Source organism: Syngnathoides biaculeatus, chromosome 6, assembly GCF_019802595.1.
Source record: "Syngnathoides biaculeatus isolate LvHL_M chromosome 6, ASM1980259v1, whole genome shotgun sequence".
In the NCBI taxonomy this organism is placed as follows: domain Eukaryota; kingdom Metazoa; phylum Chordata; class Actinopteri; order Syngnathiformes; family Syngnathidae; genus Syngnathoides; species Syngnathoides biaculeatus.
The window spans coordinates 24,011,584-24,027,707 of NC_084645.1; the positions used below are offsets into that span (position 1 = coordinate 24,011,584).

General features: G+C 40.0%; 2 protein-coding genes across 5 annotated transcripts; one reads left to right on the forward strand and one right to left on the reverse strand.

Moving 5' to 3' along the window:
- Positions 1-1,959: 1,959 nt before the first annotated feature.
- On the forward strand, positions 1,960-8,806 carry slc25a44a (solute carrier family 25 member 44a). 3 transcript variants are annotated; one of them, XM_061822267.1, is made up of 5 exons: positions 1,961-2,123; positions 2,209-2,310; positions 3,407-4,115; positions 5,021-5,148; positions 6,997-8,803. In XM_061822267.1, exons 3-5 carry the CDS (start codon positions 3,482-3,484, stop codon positions 7,186-7,188), a joined length of 954 nt encoding a protein of 317 aa, XP_061678251.1. In that variant the 5' UTR covers positions 1,961-2,123; positions 2,209-2,310; positions 3,407-3,481; the 3' UTR covers positions 7,189-8,803. The 3 variants fall into 3 exon arrangements, with proteins under 3 accessions (XP_061678250.1, XP_061678251.1, XP_061678249.1); XM_061822266.1 differs by having other exon boundaries at positions 1,960-2,326; positions 6,997-8,806; XM_061822265.1 differs by having other exon boundaries at positions 1,961-2,310.
- Positions 8,807-9,752: 946 nt separating this feature from the next.
- skic8 (SKI8 subunit of superkiller complex) lies at positions 9,753-15,968 on the reverse strand. 2 transcript variants are annotated; one of them, XM_061822268.1, is made up of 11 exons: positions 15,810-15,968; positions 15,529-15,578; positions 15,427-15,454; positions 15,016-15,121; positions 14,698-14,870; positions 13,241-13,389; positions 13,066-13,159; positions 12,112-12,205; positions 11,883-11,975; positions 10,406-10,499; positions 9,753-10,316 (listed from the first exon to the last, which is right to left on the reverse strand). In XM_061822268.1, exons 2-11 carry the CDS (start codon positions 15,538-15,540, stop codon positions 10,227-10,229), a joined length of 933 nt encoding a protein of 310 aa, XP_061678252.1. In that variant the 5' UTR covers positions 15,541-15,578; positions 15,810-15,968; the 3' UTR covers positions 9,753-10,226. The 2 variants fall into 2 exon arrangements, with proteins under 2 accessions (XP_061678252.1, XP_061678253.1); XM_061822269.1 differs by having other exon boundaries at positions 15,427-15,449; positions 15,810-15,952.
- Between the last annotated feature and the right edge of the window lie 156 nt (positions 15,969-16,124).

Below are 16,124 nucleotides of genomic sequence, written 5' to 3' on the forward strand. Positions count from 1 at the left end.
ACTCCCCACGACCCTCGTGAGAGTAAGCGGCAAAAAAATGGATGGATGGATATACATAATACATTCAACATTAATTGGACACTCTAAATTGCCCGTAGGTGTGATTGTGAGTGCGGCTGTTTGTCTCCATGTGCCCTGGACTCCCCGCGACCCTCGTGAGGGTAAGCGGCAAAAAAAAATGGATGGATGGATGGATATACATAATACATTCAACATTAATTGGACACTCTAAATTGCCCGTAGGTGTGATTGTGAGTGCGGCTGTTTGTCTCCATGTGCCCTGGACTCAACACGACCCTCGTGAGAGTAAGCGGCAAAAAAAATGGATGGATGGATATACATAATACATTCAACATTAATTGGACACTCTAAATTGCCAGTAGGTGTGATTGTGAGTGCGGCTATTTGTCTCCATGTGCCCTGGACTCCCCGCGACCCTCGTGAGGGTAAGCGGCAAAAAAAAATGGATGGATGGATGGATATACATAATACATTCAACATTAATTGGACACTCTAAATTGCCCGTAGGTGTGATTGTGAGTGCAGCTGTTTATTTCCATGTGCCCTGGACTCCCCGTGACCCTCGTGAGGATAAGCGGCAAAAAAAATGGATGGATGGATATACATAATCCATTCAACATTAATTGGACAATCAAAATTGCCTGTAGGTGTGATTGTGAGTGCGCCTGTTCGTCTCCATGTGCCTTGCACTCCCCGCGACCCTCGTGAGGACAAGCGGCAAAGAAAATTAATGGATGGATATAATACCGTCACAATTCAAATGACTGTTAAAAAAGCTTTTTGGTATTATTTTGTAAATGTGTTTTCCATTTTATTTGAAGTCATTTTTGTTTTTAATCACATAAGGATTTTAAATCATAGTAATTATTGTCCTAGAGGTGTTAAATGTTGCTGTTATTAAACGCTTTATAGACAAAGGAAGAAAAACTCATTTTTCCCTCATTCACAAACATTGGTGTCAAAATTGTTCTTAAATTCTGGAATGATAATTATGATCTGCATCAACCCGCAAATTTACTTACTCGGGATGAAGAAATTGTACACCGCTGGCATTTAAATTTGAAAACAAAGATACATTTTTTTTCTGGAAGTCAAAAGTAATTTGGGGATCAATTAAGTAATATTGGGTAATTTCCCGGAGAATCCTGCATGGGACAGTGATTGGGAATCACTGTATTCATAAAGTTCTTTTGACCTACTTTCATAAAAATATCGAGATTTATGACACATTTCCAGCAAATTTCTTGCGATATTTCAAATAATAGACAGAATTTTTTTTTTTGTCTGTGACACTAATTTGTCTTATAGTCAAAAAAAAAAATTGTGTATACCCTCTCTTGTTAACTTTAGATTTTAGACAATCCAGTCTTGCAATAAACGTAAGAAAACTTTATTTTTTTTCACTAACAAAATATGCTAAAACAGTTGTGTTGTATTGATATAATATGCCCTCTTCTTAAATTGGAACAATGGAAGTAAATCAGTTACGCTTCCTTAGTATGTGCCGTCACGTGACAAAGAAAGCGTAACGTTGATTGGCTGGGTGTCGATTCTGACATGAGGAACCCCCGCCTTCTTAACGCTGAATTTAGACGGTGAATTTCAGACAGCGAATTTCAGCCAGTTGAAACTCAGGAGGCGGAAATTAAAAAAATATATACATTATATATATAAAAAAATGTGAATTTTAATATAATATACATAATATAATGTAAAAATAAATCTATAATATAGATCATGTGAGGTTGATTTTTTTTTATCTGGCGAATTTGTTAACATTGAAATGTTAAAACTGAAATACAGCACTTGGAAATGTGATCACTTTGAAAAAAGAATGTTGATTTTTGGACATCAAATTTTCAGCGGCATTTTTAATTTAAATCCTGCTGGCACATATTTTACTTCCGTATGCAACGCTCGACGCGGAACGTGTTCTACAGAAGTATTCATTTTTACGACATTCGCGACGCAATTGAACGCATCAGGAGCAGCCCGTCGGCAAAGTTCAGACAGTCGAAAATAACCTCTTCGACATTCGACCTTGAGATTGAAGCAGCTCGTCAATATTCTTATCGTCATTTTTTTGTTTTGTTTTGCACACGGTGGGGGGAAAAAATGTCTCCGAAGCGATAAGGACGAGCGGCAGGCGAGACGACCTTTCACCTTCTGTTTTGCTATTCGGTACAGTAGCCGTCATGGACGGAAGACGGGAACTAGCATGTCGTCGTCGTCGTCGTCGAGTAGGAGGCCCAATGAAAGAGTGAAGCGAGCTCGTGGGCCCTGAGCCAGGTTGGATCAAAACGAGGTGTCCGGTTCCGATTTGAAATGTGGAGCAAAAGTTTGTTGTTGTCGTTAGCAGCGAGCTACGCTAAACCTGGCGGAGGAGGGGCCGCTCGTCATTACACGTGCCTCTCTCTTTCCTCCTGACATTCTTCATCGACTGATTTAGAAGTTGAAGGAATAAATGTCATTTCTTAGACGTTCATTAAATGCTAGGGAGGACAAACGCAATTACATATTCACTGTTGCGTAGTAACACATGAATAAGTCGTTACAGTGGAAAAGAAGGATACAGTGCGGTATTTTTTCATGGTGGCCAATGGCGTCTAGATTACTTAATCAAAGAGATTGTTGTTATCTATTTGGGGTTACAACAGCATTTTTTTTTAATTCAACAACAGACATTTGTCATTAACTGAAGAGATGTAACGATTCTACAAATAAGAGAAGTTTAAAAAAAAAAAACCTTAACTTTCCAAGTACCATAATTATGACATTTTTGCAGTAGCTTAGTAGCCTAACTGCTCATCGAAAACATGTTATAGTCCTAAAAATGTACACGTAATATTTTAGATTCTTTAACATTATGCGAGGGAAAATAACAGTGGTTGATTATACGATTAACATTTTTAACATACATAATTAAAATGTGATAGCTCACATTTTTACCTCAGTAAACGGTTCAGAAAGAAGCACTTCTTACAGATTGAATACAAATTAATTTAACCAGCCATGCTTAAACTTATATTTTAGCAAATTCGTCTTTAGACAATACTGTGGTCACGCTCGTTAGCGTAGCGCACACACATGAAGTCATGTATAAAGATTCACCGTCATATTATTCTTATGTAACGATACACTTACATATGTTTGGTTCCTTGTTTCTGGGTCATATAAACCCAACCAGTAAAATATTCATAATTAAGTCAGTCCTGTGGTACATTTTTCTAATTCTTATTTTACATCTAAGCTTAAAGGTGAAAGCAAGATTCTTTTTTTATATATATATATATATATATAATTATCTTGACGGGGGGCCTTTGTTTTGAATTTCAATTGCGAATTGAAAATGAAATTAACGACAGATACATTGTTGACTTTTCAGTGGCGATGGCGCCCGGAGGGCAGACGACATCACACTTGAGGCTTTAGCGACGCGCTCCCCCCACCCGGTACCACCATGCAGCAGAAAGGTGCCATCCGGATCATCGAATGGGAGGACCTCGACAAGAGGAAGTTCTATTCTCTGGGCGTGCTCATGACCCTGGGCACGCGCGCCACCGTGTACCCGGCCAGCCTCATCCGGACCCGTCTGCAGGTGCAGAAGGGCAGGGCGGTCTACTCGGGCACGGTGGACGCCTTCTGCAAAATCCTGCGGGCGGAGGGCGTGCGGGGCCTGTACCGCGGCTTCATGGTCAACACCTTCACGCTGGTCTCGGGCCAGGCGTACATCACCACCTACGAACTGGCGCGCCGCTACGTGTCGCGGCACTCGTCCAGCAACACGCTCAAGTCGGTGGTGGCGGGCGGGGCGGCGTCGCTGGTGGCGCAGACCATCACGGTGCCCGTCGACGTGGTGTCGCAGCACCTCATGATGCAGGGCCAGGGCGAGCACAGCGGCCGCTTCAAGGCCAGACCCAAGATGATGTTGGCGGCCGCCAAGCGCGGGCTGACCTTCGGGCAGACGCGGGACATTTCGGTTCAGATCTTCGCCGCGGACGGTTTCAGGGGCTTCTACAGGGGCTACGTGGCGTCCCTGCTCACATACATCCCAAACAGTGCACTTTGGTGGCCTTTTTATCACTTTTACGCAGGTACATCTTGTAATGCTCACTCACATTTTTACTCGGAAAATAACTTGTAATATTGCTACATTTTGATGCAAAAATCTTAATATAAGATAAATATAATGAAAATGTATTAAATTAAATTTCATATAAATATAAATTGGGCCTTCTAGGGGAAAAACTTTATTTTTCCAATATTGCAATTTGTAAATCAGGCTTCTGCTTTTTATCTTGCAAAAACATCTGACTTTTTCATGCTACTACTGATGTACTTTTTTAATTAAAAAAAATATTTTTTTAAGATAAATATAAAAAAGGTATTAATTTAAAATTTATATAAATATAAATTGAGCCTTTTTGGGAAAAAAAAATATTCTTCTAATATTGCAATTTGTAAATCAGGCTTTAAAAAAATACTTTTTGTGATACTATGGCTTTTTATCTTTCTATAAATCTTATTATTTTTCATAAAACTACTGATGTTTATTTCCGGTCTTACTTTTTCCCATAAATTACGCTTTTAATTAAAATAAAAATACTACTTAACAGCCATGATACAATTTTTGGATCTTAAAAAATATCTGACATTTCTTGTCATATTACAACTTATTTTCTTGTGAAAAATCCAATTTTAGTTTTATTACAACTATATTCAGATTTTTTTTTTAACAATTTTGACTTGTAATATTGCTTTTAAAAAAAGCAGTTTTAATCTCTGAATATTCAGGTATAAAAGCTCTAATTAAAAATAAAGCCCTACATAAAAAGTAACTAAGCCCTAATTCTTGACAAAAAAAGCTGTAATATTACAAGAATAGAGTTTTTTTTTATGGAGACAATAAAGATAAATTCTTCTTTTATGTATTATTTCCTCTGTACCTCGTAAACGGAAACATTTGACTTTGCTTGCGTGTGTGTTTTTGCATTTACAGAGCAGCTGTCTCTGATGGCGCCTAGCGAGTGTCCCCACCTCATTCTGCAGGCGCTGGCCGGGCCCATGGCCGCCGCCACCGCCTCCACCATCACTAACCCGATGGACGTGGTCCGGGCGAGGGTCCAGGTACGCTCACTACGACAGACCACACCCATGTACTGCGGGCTCAGTTGAATCAAGAACTTTACATACACTGTTCAAAAATACCTCATTTTTTGGTCTCCCTATCTGAAGTCAAATCAGACTAAACCGCTCCCGTTTCAGGTCAGTCAGGATCACTAAAATTATTTACAACAATTTTTTTATTTTATTCAAGGTCAAAAGTTTTCATTCACAAAATGTACCAGGTCTTTAAAGAACATGGGGAACCCCAGATGATGAGGCCATTGCCAAAAAACATGACTTCTTATAGTCAATGATTCTATTTTCTGGTCTTGTTTTTAGTCACATTTTCAACTGTCCTACATGTGCAAAAAAAGTTGAACTACTTTTAAGTTGTTGGTACAAAAAAAAAAAGCACTAATAATTACCTCAAGTTTTGACAAAGGGATACTTTTCCCATGCACGTGGCCTATTTGCCTCTTTTTTCACTTACGTTAGCTGTAAAAAGTAAGTTTCTTTCAGCGTCGCCACAGCATGTCATCTCAGATGAACGCACAAATATGCTTGGCACAATTTTTTGATATGAACCCACAACCCCTGGTTTACCAAACCAATGCTCTAACCACTGAGCTACGCGGCCTCCACTTACATTAGCTGTGATGTGCCAATTTAATACCATGTGTCACGTGCACCTACGTCATAGAACCATATGACTTGTCGCCATACTGCTGGTCTAACAAAGCATTGTTCAATGCTAATTCGGTTGGAGACGACATGAAAATGTCTTATAACACGACGCCCAGAGTCTTGTCCGATACCGTTAAACATAATAAACGAAGGTACGTGGAAAAATGAGATAAACCCGGCATAGAAGACCCGTATTAAATGCCGAAGTTGATGTTTTCGCCGATAAGAAATCATACTGTTAACCCGCTTCCGCTTGTCTTGGACAACTGGATCGACACATGGATCTGGTGAGTAAGTCGTCGAGATTTACATGGAAAAGTTTGAAAGCGAGTAAAGGTCTGCTGGATGCATACAAATACTTCGTTGCAGGATCTGTTCTCAATCGGGAATAAATCCCACATAGTGACGGGTTGATGGCTCGTGAACGCGGAAGCGTGTTTGGCGGCATGTTAAACTTTGCTGGAATCCATCCATCAGCTAGTATTCAATACAAATAATATTTAAATAAATGACCTCTGGTTTTACACAAACTCACATTCATTAACTATTATTGGGGGAGAAAAAAAAGAGGATGTAGACGGCTCCTTTGTACACGGAAGCGTATCGCTGCCACACATTAACCTCGGTTAAACCTCTCTGCGACAGTTTTTTTTTATTGTTCTCAAATGAGCCAACTTGGCATTATAAATACTTTTTGGTAATTTGAGATTGAGAAGAATAATTCATACCTGAAAGGAAGCCATCGCTACAGAGGCGTGTGTGTATTTTGGTTGGGCACATCCATCACGTTTAATTGCCGAAATCCGTCAATATTTTCTGCTCTTTTCAGCTGGTATTCCATAAAATGATCTCTTTGAATATCTGTCTCGTCTGCTGTGACAACCAACAGACAGCAGGTCTCGGGTATTGTAAATATTCTCCGGTTCATTTTCAAGCAGCTCTGTTTGACCGGCAATATGGCGTCGTGAATATGGTGACATCACGTGCACGAGCTCTGTATGACATTGGTTGAGAGAAATGACCCCCCCTAGCCCCCCCCCCCCACCCCTCACATACACACACCAACATTGTACTCCAAAGTCTCCACTTTGCTGCATATTCCCCCATTTTCCTACCACATCGTCTCGGATGACAACATTTGTCCTTACCCGCAAGTGAGTCGTCCGTTTTTGGCTTTTGGGGCAGGTGGAGGGCCGCTCGTCGGTGGTAGAGACTTTCAAGCAGCTTCTGGCGGAGGAAGGCCTCGGTACTATGACCAAGGGGCTGTCAGCCCGCATCATCTCCTCCACGCCCACGTCGGTGCTCATCGTGGTGGGCTACGAGACCCTCAAGAGGCTCAGCCTGCGGGACGACTTGGTCCAGTCCAGACACTGGTAGACCAAGAGGAAAGAGCAACTTCGTATTTTACCTCGTGGCAAGGAGCTCACCCATCGGTCACTTCGGTCCCTGCAATAACAACCCTGCCAAAAAATATCAAAGATATGACAGTTTAAAAAAAAAATACTGCTGTACGAAAAGCTACTGTGCTTTACAACGAGAAATGAGGTTTTTTTTGGATGGAAAGTGGAACACAATCAGTTTTGTGAATTATTTCACAACGTCAAGTGAATTAACTGTTCAGGCAATCTTCTAGTTACAGTGATCCCATTACTGCAGGGAATACGTACAGAGCCTCCATATGACTAGCAAAAGATTAAAAAAATAGTTTTTTTTTCCCCCAAACATAAAGCTTGTTTCTCAGTCGAGATGTGTCCATTCAGCTACGTACTTGGACCAAGTACTGTTTTACTTTATTTCGACAGGCCTTCGACACAATAATCTTGAGGGATCGTCAGAAAATTCACAAAATGGCAAATAAGTGAGTTTGCAAACAGCGAATTGCGACTAAGCATGAGATTTTTGGAAACCTGTAACGCTCTCAACAATCATCCAAATGTAAAAAGTTAACCAGTCTAATACAATTGAAATAAAGTAACATACCTTTTGAGGACTGTCCACGTAACAAGTAGGCGTTTGCAATGCAACACTGGAAAAAAAAACTACTCGTATGAAGACAGAACCATACACGTGGGCATTTCCATGCATTTAAAATTTCAGCTACACTTTTTTTTTTTTTTTACATGGACCCCTGTTTAATTTATTTTCTATTTCTTTTGAGTTAATTCTTCTGCTCATATTGTCATTTTACAGATGCTTTCCTCCGTGGCAGTAATTTCCCGTTCTTGTTTGTTTTGACGTTACACAATCCCCCGGCTACAAATCTCACAATCTCATCATAAAAGCTTATTTGCCTTTGGAGATTCTGCTGTATGATACGAGAGTGATTTTATGGAGAGAAATTTACCTTTTGATGAATTCACTATTATTTTGTCCCCCACCACCCACCCCAGAATGTGGATTTTAGGTGCCAAAAATTGGGCCTGTGAAACACGACAGATCTCAAAGTGAAGATACTTGACAAAATTCTTAGGGGAAAAAAATACACTAGTAGATTTATATGAGAAGTTAGTCACTGATTAATGTTTCAGGACAACTAAAAAGCAAAAATCACAATTTTAGCTGATTTGCAGCACTTCTGGGAACAACCATTTGCTATGGCGCGCGTCCATATTAGGGTGCTGGGTGAGCCGGAGCTTGTCACAAACGATTGCTGAGAGGTAGGCAGCACCTCGGAATGGTCCCAGCCAACTGCAGGTCACAGATAGAGAAACAACCCTGAACATCAATGGACAATTCCATGCCATGAGTGACGCCAGAGTACCAAAGAAACTTCTCTGAAACACGAGTGAAAATGCAAATGCCACTCGGCAGGATCTGAGCTGAGATTTCAAGCCAGAACTGTGAGGGAGGCACGTTACCGACGAGTACGCCGCTACCTGTTCCGTTATCTTTTTGAAACTACCTTGCCATCCTTAATTTGACAGCGCGATGCTCCTTTGAAAGACTGAAATTTGGATGCGCACCAACAGACTGAAATTGTCATTCTGGAATAAAATCACACTTATTGAATGGACTCTTAAACCGGTTACTACTGTGTTTTGTGTCTGTTTTCTTGAATATTTTAATGAAGCCTTGGACAGTTGTTGGTCAACGGCATTAACAAAGAGAACAATCACAACATCCATCTATTTTCTTTGCCGCTTATCCTCATGAGGGTTGCGGGGAGTGCTGGAGCCTATCCCAGCTGTCAAAGGGCAGGGAGGTGGGGTACACCCTGAAATGGTTGCCAGCCAATTACAAGGCACATAGACAGTCACACTCACAATCACACCTATGGGCAATTTAGTGTCCAATTAAGGTAGCATGTTTTGGGGTGTGGGAGAAAACCAGAGTGCCCGGAGAAAACCCACGCAGACACGGGGAGAACATGTAAACTCCATAAAGCTGGGGCCGGGATTGAACCCGGATCCTCAGAACTGTGAGCCCAACGCTTCACCAGCTGACCCACCGTGGTGCTCAATCACAACATTGAGTGATTAATTACACACACAAAAAAAAGGTCTATATTGGGATGGGCCTCACTACAATAAAAGTAAAACGCCTGATGGACATATTTACTTAAATAGTGATCTTAGTTAAACTTGTGTAATTTATTGTTATATTTTTCATAGTCGACAAATTTTACACCCCTAAAGCAGACCTGAGAATATTTCTCAGGTGTCATAGAAAAAAAAAATTTGACCATTTTTCATTTGATCAATTTTTAAAATGAACTGTTTTATGTGTAGTGTTGCCTTTCAGGGGATCCATTGATTATACATACCATTAAATGTGGTAAATGTCCAAAATTAATGAAAAGGTTGCGTGAAACCAATACCCAAATGAATTCTGATTTGATATGCTAAGAGGTTTGTTACTTGCTACCTGCCACTAGGGGGAAGGCAAAGACTTGATAGGAGAAATCCTTGCAATTAATGATAACATGTTTCCACCAGGATAGATTGGATTTGAAACAACAATGGAATTTTAATGTGAAAATGTAAAGGAAACTAAATTTCCAACTTATAAGTAAGAAGGTACATCATTGACAGCAGCCAATACAAAATTATGACATACTGACATGAGTAATAACACTTGAGTTGTCATTATGTCTCCCATTACCCCAAGATGGAACCAATTTGTAAAGAAACCACAGCAGAGATGTACGCACTAATTACAATAACTAAAAATTGTATTTTTTTTTTTTTTTTGGTCAGTTCAGTTCAGTCAGTGGCTCTAAAGAAGTTGGGAAACATGACACTCGAGAACCGTGCTGCCTGAAAAGTTTGTACCAATTTACTTCATTTCGGTGATGAGGGAATGAAAATCAACGGCAGCCAGAATTCATGAAAATATAAATCTACTGTAGATATTGTTCTGTCACGAGCCAGTACAAAACCATTCATACAAAATGACTCGGTCGGGGATGCGTCGCCTCACATGGGGCAGTCGTAAATATGGATGGCGCGGTCGTCGCTGACCGAGATGATCTTGGAGCCGTTGCTGTTGTACTTGACGCTCCACACCTGAGGAAGGTCAAAGTACGCAAGTGAACCGGTACTCTGGAATTATTACAAAACAGTAAACAAATAAAATGTGACTTTAGAGGTCTCACCTGGTCTTGGTGGTCAAAGAAGGTGTTGATGCACGCCCCGGAGCCAGACGCTCTGGAGCTGGCGTCCCAAACTTTGACACTCTTGTCTGATGAGCTGAAGGGCGCAACAGGAAGAGTTGTGGGGAGGGCGCGAACTGACAGTGTCGCGTAGCGTTTGTCAGTTTTATGATGTGCTTGAATTTGGACGGACGTGATTGCATCAAATAGTTTTTCCAAACGCGGGACTCAATTTAAAGTTAAAACTGTTAATATACAGGCTTGAACTTTTTTTAATCTATAACAGTACATTTGTTAACCACAGCTCAATACTGTTCAACTTGTAGGCCCAAAGGATTTGTATTTCATCTTTTAGTCTGTTTGCCAACATTTAGTTCAAAATTTTACTTTTATGTGCAATACATTCTCATTGAATAATTAATTCTCTATCTTGCTTTCCTTTTATTCCAGCATGGCGATAATGTTGAAACAGTACATAAAAATACAGTGGCTGAAACAATATTGAGGAGCGTAAAGTATTTTTAAATAAAAAATATAATATATAAATAAAATATATATATAAATAAAATAGCATGAATAAATTAATACTTTGAGGAAGAGACTTAATGACAATTTCAAAAAGTCATTTAAAAATACATAAAAGCAGAAGAAGAACACAAAGTGGTTTTGTATTGAAGTAAACATGACTTGAATTTGAAATGTAAAGTGATCACATTTTCAATAGTTGTATTTCAGTGTAACTTTTCAATGTTGAGAATTCAACTGGCTGCAATTCGCTGTCTAAAATTCACGGTCTGTGCCACCAGGCAGGGTTACTTCAGGTCAGAACTGAACAGCCAGCCAATCCAGTTACGCTTTCTTAGTATGTGACGTCACGTGATTAAGAAAGCGTAACTGCCATTGGCTGGCTGTTCTTCTAGGTGGCACAGACGGTGAATTTCAGACAGCGAATTGTAGCGACTATTGAAAATGTGATAACTTCACATTTCAAATTCAAATCCTGGTAGCAGTAATTTACTTCCACAGTTTTGATCCCAAATAAATACATATACAAATTATATGTATTGTAGTTTTTATAAAATATAGAATACAAAAAGCACACAAGTTAATTTCAAATTGAGTTGATGCATCAGCTCTAATCATGAAATGTTGAAATAGTTTACCGAAGAAAAATTATTTCACAGTTGTACATGATCTAAAATTGTTGTACAATTTAACTGCTAGAATTTTAATTTGTTATAATTTATTCATGTTTTACTTATATAATAAATCTGTCTTTTCTGTAACATCTTTTCTATTTTATCAATCACTTTGCATTTTTTTCCTGATAACAACTACATGTAATAGAATTTTGCTGTTTTTTCCACCTAAGTAACGCATCTCTACAAAAATTATGTTCAGATGCTCCTTCTCTTTTTCATCCGACTGTGTTAAAGCCTTGGCAGAGGTTCTCCTGACCCGACTTGAAATAAATCCTTACCTGGAGACAAAGTGTATGTTGTCCGGGGAGAAGGCCACATTAAGCACCCAGGAACCGTGTCCACTTAGCGTGCCCGCCAGGTTGGCGTGTTGCCTTCAAGAACAAAGAAATTCATATTGGGGAATTGTTTTTGCCCCACAAACACACTTAAAGAATCTGCCAATTGTGTAAAGGAAGGGAAAAAAATAAATAAAATTTAAAAAAAAAAAAAAAAAAAAAAAAGACTTACACATCGTAAATCTTGATGTAACCATCGTCGGACGCCGTGACAAGCAGTTGGGAGTCGGGAGAGAAGGTGAGGGAGCGGATGGGCATGGCGTGCCCTGGAGGCAGAGGAAAGAAACGTCTTGGGGCATTTTCACATACATTTCAGGTACAGTACAACCTCGGTTCTCGAACGTCTCCTTTCTCGAACGAAAAGTTTGAGATTGTTTTGCTTCTGTTTTCGAACGAAAATTGGTACTCGAACACCCCCCATCAAAACCCGGAAATAACTGTTCCATTAGCATTTCTGCATTTTTGTTTCAAAGATTTCGTTAACTCGAGTTACGAGTTCATGTTTTCATGTTACTTTTTGTAAGGAAAAAAAAAAAAAAAAAAAAACTTTTTTTCCTCCTGATTATTGCTTCTTTAAATTTACTCTACACTTTTGTTAATGAAAAAAGTTTACATGGCTGGGGCCGAGTCGTTATGGATACGGCAATGCACTCGCAGCCTAGCCTACTCTACTACTAAAGCATACATTTAAAGCAAAAAGTAAATATATTTCTTAAATCATTTTACCATACAAAGTATTTAAACTATACCTGTTTTTCTCCTATGCAGTTTATTATCAGGAAAAGCTAAAAAAAAAAAAAAAAAGCTTGAAAACTCTTATTTTTTTAGGCTTGGAGCGCATTATTTCTTTTCCCGTTAATTGTAATGAGAAATATCGATTCAGTTTTTTGAACAAATCAGTTCTCGAACCGCCTTCTGGAACGGATTGTGGTCGAGAACCGAGGTTGTGCTGTGTTCTCAAAATGTGGTACTCCCTCACTTTGAATTACATAGTTTATTTTGAGACAATATTTACCTAGCGAGTGCAAAATTGCAAAGTAAAACACAAACAGGTGGCAATGCCCACACTAATAGACAGAACAGCCTCGGTTGAGGCAATGCAACCTTGAATCTTGAGCGAACCCACCTTCCAGCGTGTGGAGAAGCTTTCCGGTGGCGATGTCAAAGATGTTGATGATGCCATCAATAGCCCCGCTGGCCAAATATTTACCATCGGGACTCTGAAGAGTAAAAAAGATGATTAAATACAACTTGCAAATATACGAGTATAACATTGTGTAATATTCCGAGGGGCCTCTTACATAAGCGATACTCAGGATAAATTTCCCCCGAGTGTCCAGAGAGTATTCCTTCTTGCCGCTTTCCACGCCAAAGATGTTGACCTTGCCCAGGTGGTTTCCAGTTGCGATGTACTTTGAGTCGGGCGAGAAGGCCACCGTCCAGGCATCCACTAGAGGGTAACCACACATCACCACGATAAGAATTTTTAAGTAATAGTCATTCAATTCACCAGTCATTTGTACACGCTTAGACATGCAAGTGTATAAGGTCGATTCATTTTGCATGACATACAAAGTCCTTGAGTCTTCCCAGAATCTAATTTATTCGAACTAAGAGTATGAACAACTCTTCAGTGTTCACTTCCTGTGGGGAATTTGGCTCAATACTTCTGGCCATTGATCTGTCAATTTTCTGAACCACTTAGTAATCTTCACCAAAATCATGTGTGTGGTGCCGCCTATCCCAGTTGACTTTGGGTGAGAGGCAGAGTGCACCTGAAAGTAGTCGTCAGCCAATCGCAAGGCACGTACAGAACAAAAACCAGTGGCCGCCACGTTCACATGGACAATTTTGTCTTCGGTTGAGCTACCACCCATGTTTTTGGAATGTGGGAAGAAACCGGTGTACCCAGAGAAAAGGGCATAAGGATAACGTGGGAATGCCACAGACCCAAGAAGTGCAAGGCAGGTGTGCTAACCAGCTGACCGCCATCCTGACTACTTTCCTCCAAATAGTGGAAGCTTTTGTCCATTTGTGAGGTCTCTGAAAGACACTTGTGAAATATTACTTTTTCTTGCTACAAAGGTTCAACCTCTACAAAAAAGGAAAGGAGCTAAAACAGTTCCGTGAGGAACGGCACTCAAAATTGTGACTGACACGGTGTTGGAGCACTGCTGAATTTATATCAGGCACAGGATTTTGAACAGCGTCACAATTTTAAGCACAGTTCCTTACTGAAACGTATCACATCTATTAGTTTTAGATAAAATGTGAATAAACCTCTATTCCACTTTGTAGCGCGAAAAACGAACAATTCACAAGCACAAAAATACCCCCAGATACACTCCCAACGCAAAATCTCCCCCAAAAAAATACAGTACACATTTTCTTCACTGTCCGCTTCCTATAGTTGGAATCTGTCTAACTACTACGGAGTACTTTCTTCTTAGTTACCTCTCAATTGATCTATTGACAGCTTCTCAATATAACCCGCAGAAGTGTTGCATTAGAGCCATAAACTACCCAGTGTGGACTCACCTATAACATAGAACCAAGAGAATTGCAAAGAGACGTCCCATAGTCACATACGAAATTAGTACGTACATATATACAGCTCTGGAAAAAAATAAGCAGCTGTATACATTTATACAGCATAGAGAACAACAACCTGAGTAAAAAGGCCAGAAAATGGTGGCTTTTACAGACAATGTGAAAGAGACTCATTCTTCTGTAAACAAGTGGTGGATCCTGGTCTCACCTGGTCCGGCGTCCATGGACTTGATCTGTTTCCCGGACTCCAGGTCCCAGAGGCGGATATGTGCATCAAGTGAGCTGGAGGCGGCGATGGCTCCGTTGTGGCTGATGTCCACAGACACGACGCCCAGCTGGTGGCCCTCCAACGTCCACTGCAGCTCAAGCTTCTCATCAGACCTGCCACGGCAAGGTGATCATGAGCTCATGCCGGCTTTTTATTTTCATACACATAATTGACTTAGCAGTCAACTGCACTGCTCACATCCGAGAAGCCAACATTACCAAATCAATACCTTGTCTCGTCCACCACACACCCGCTTACCATTTCCACACTTTGACCATATCGTCCAGGGAGCCAGTGACGATTGTTTCTGAGCCGTCCGCCTCACTTTTACCCCAGGCCGCTGTCCAGATTGCATCGTCATGTGCTGAGAGAAAATTTTCAAATTCACTTTGGTTGTTGCCGTTTATAATTTCTAATGGCAAAAGCATGCAAGATATCTTTATTTTATCATTATTCATTTGTATTAGATCCTACCATGTTTTTGGGTTCATGCATCTGTGACTCTTCTGTTTACATGTGTCTATATAATAACGTTATGTGATGGTGTGTGTGTGTACGCAATAATGCTTCTAGTAATTATTGAACTACGAAACCATTTCATGAGTTTAGAAAAAATAAATCATCACATTAAATAGCTTGCAAAGTGCAAGTAACCCAGTTGTTACTCACCGTGCTCTTGTTTAAAAAGGATGCTGTACTGAAATGAAAACGTGCATTTTGTTAGTATCGGGAATTTTGAAAAATGAAATATTAGGACCAGTTGTTACCTACTTGAGTGCTCATTTTACTCTTCGTGGTCGAGCCAGCTTAACCACAACGATCTAATAACAAGCAAACAAAAAGACACACTGAAAAGGTATCTCAAAATCAAACTATAGCGAAAAACGGAAAGAACGACAGTGGTAGTTTAACGCTAGCTTGATGTGCTAGCTCCAAAACCAGAAAATTCAGTCAGAAGCTTCAAGGAGCCGCCTTTGTCGTCGCCGTCAGGGACGCAAAAACTGACCCCGGCATCCAACTTTAATAGTGAAGTATAATGGAAGTCCACATACCTGAATATTGCTTTAAAAACACAGCGAACAAAGAGTTTGTATTGTTAAATTATATGAAGCGCCATGACAACTTAAGTCTCTGGCAACTTCCGTTTCCGCGTCTTCTTCTCCTTTTATGTTTGTTGGCAAGTTAGTCAATGTGCTCACTGTTTCCCTCATTGGCAACTAGTGGAATTGCTTGCACAACGTTTTTATACACTTTTTAGAATTGTACAGTAGTTTCTAAAAACCTGCATTTTTTCCTCACGTAAAACCCTTCCGTTATAGAGCAGAAGGAAAATTTGTGAGTAAATCGAGATCATAATTCTTTTGGTA

Coding starts and splice junctions, on each gene's coding strand:
- skic8 (XM_061822268.1), bottom strand. Junction 12,206..13,065: donor GCTTCTCCACACGCTGGAAG/GTGGGTTCGCTC, acceptor CTCTGCCTCCAG/GGCACGCCATGCCCATCCGC. Junction 10,317..10,405: donor TCTTTGACCACCAAGACCAG/GTGAGACCTCTA, acceptor GACCTTCCTCAG/GTGTGGAGCGTCAAGTACAA.
- slc25a44a (XM_061822266.1), top strand. CDS start 3,482: ATGCAGCAGAAAGGTGCCATCCGGATCATCGAATGGGAGGACCTCGAC. Junction 4,116..5,020: donor TTTTTATCACTTTTACGCAG/GTACATCTTGTA, acceptor TTGCATTTACAG/AGCAGCTGTCTCTGATGGCG. Junction 5,149..6,996: donor TGGTCCGGGCGAGGGTCCAG/GTACGCTCACTA, acceptor CTTTTGGGGCAG/GTGGAGGGCCGCTCGTCGGT.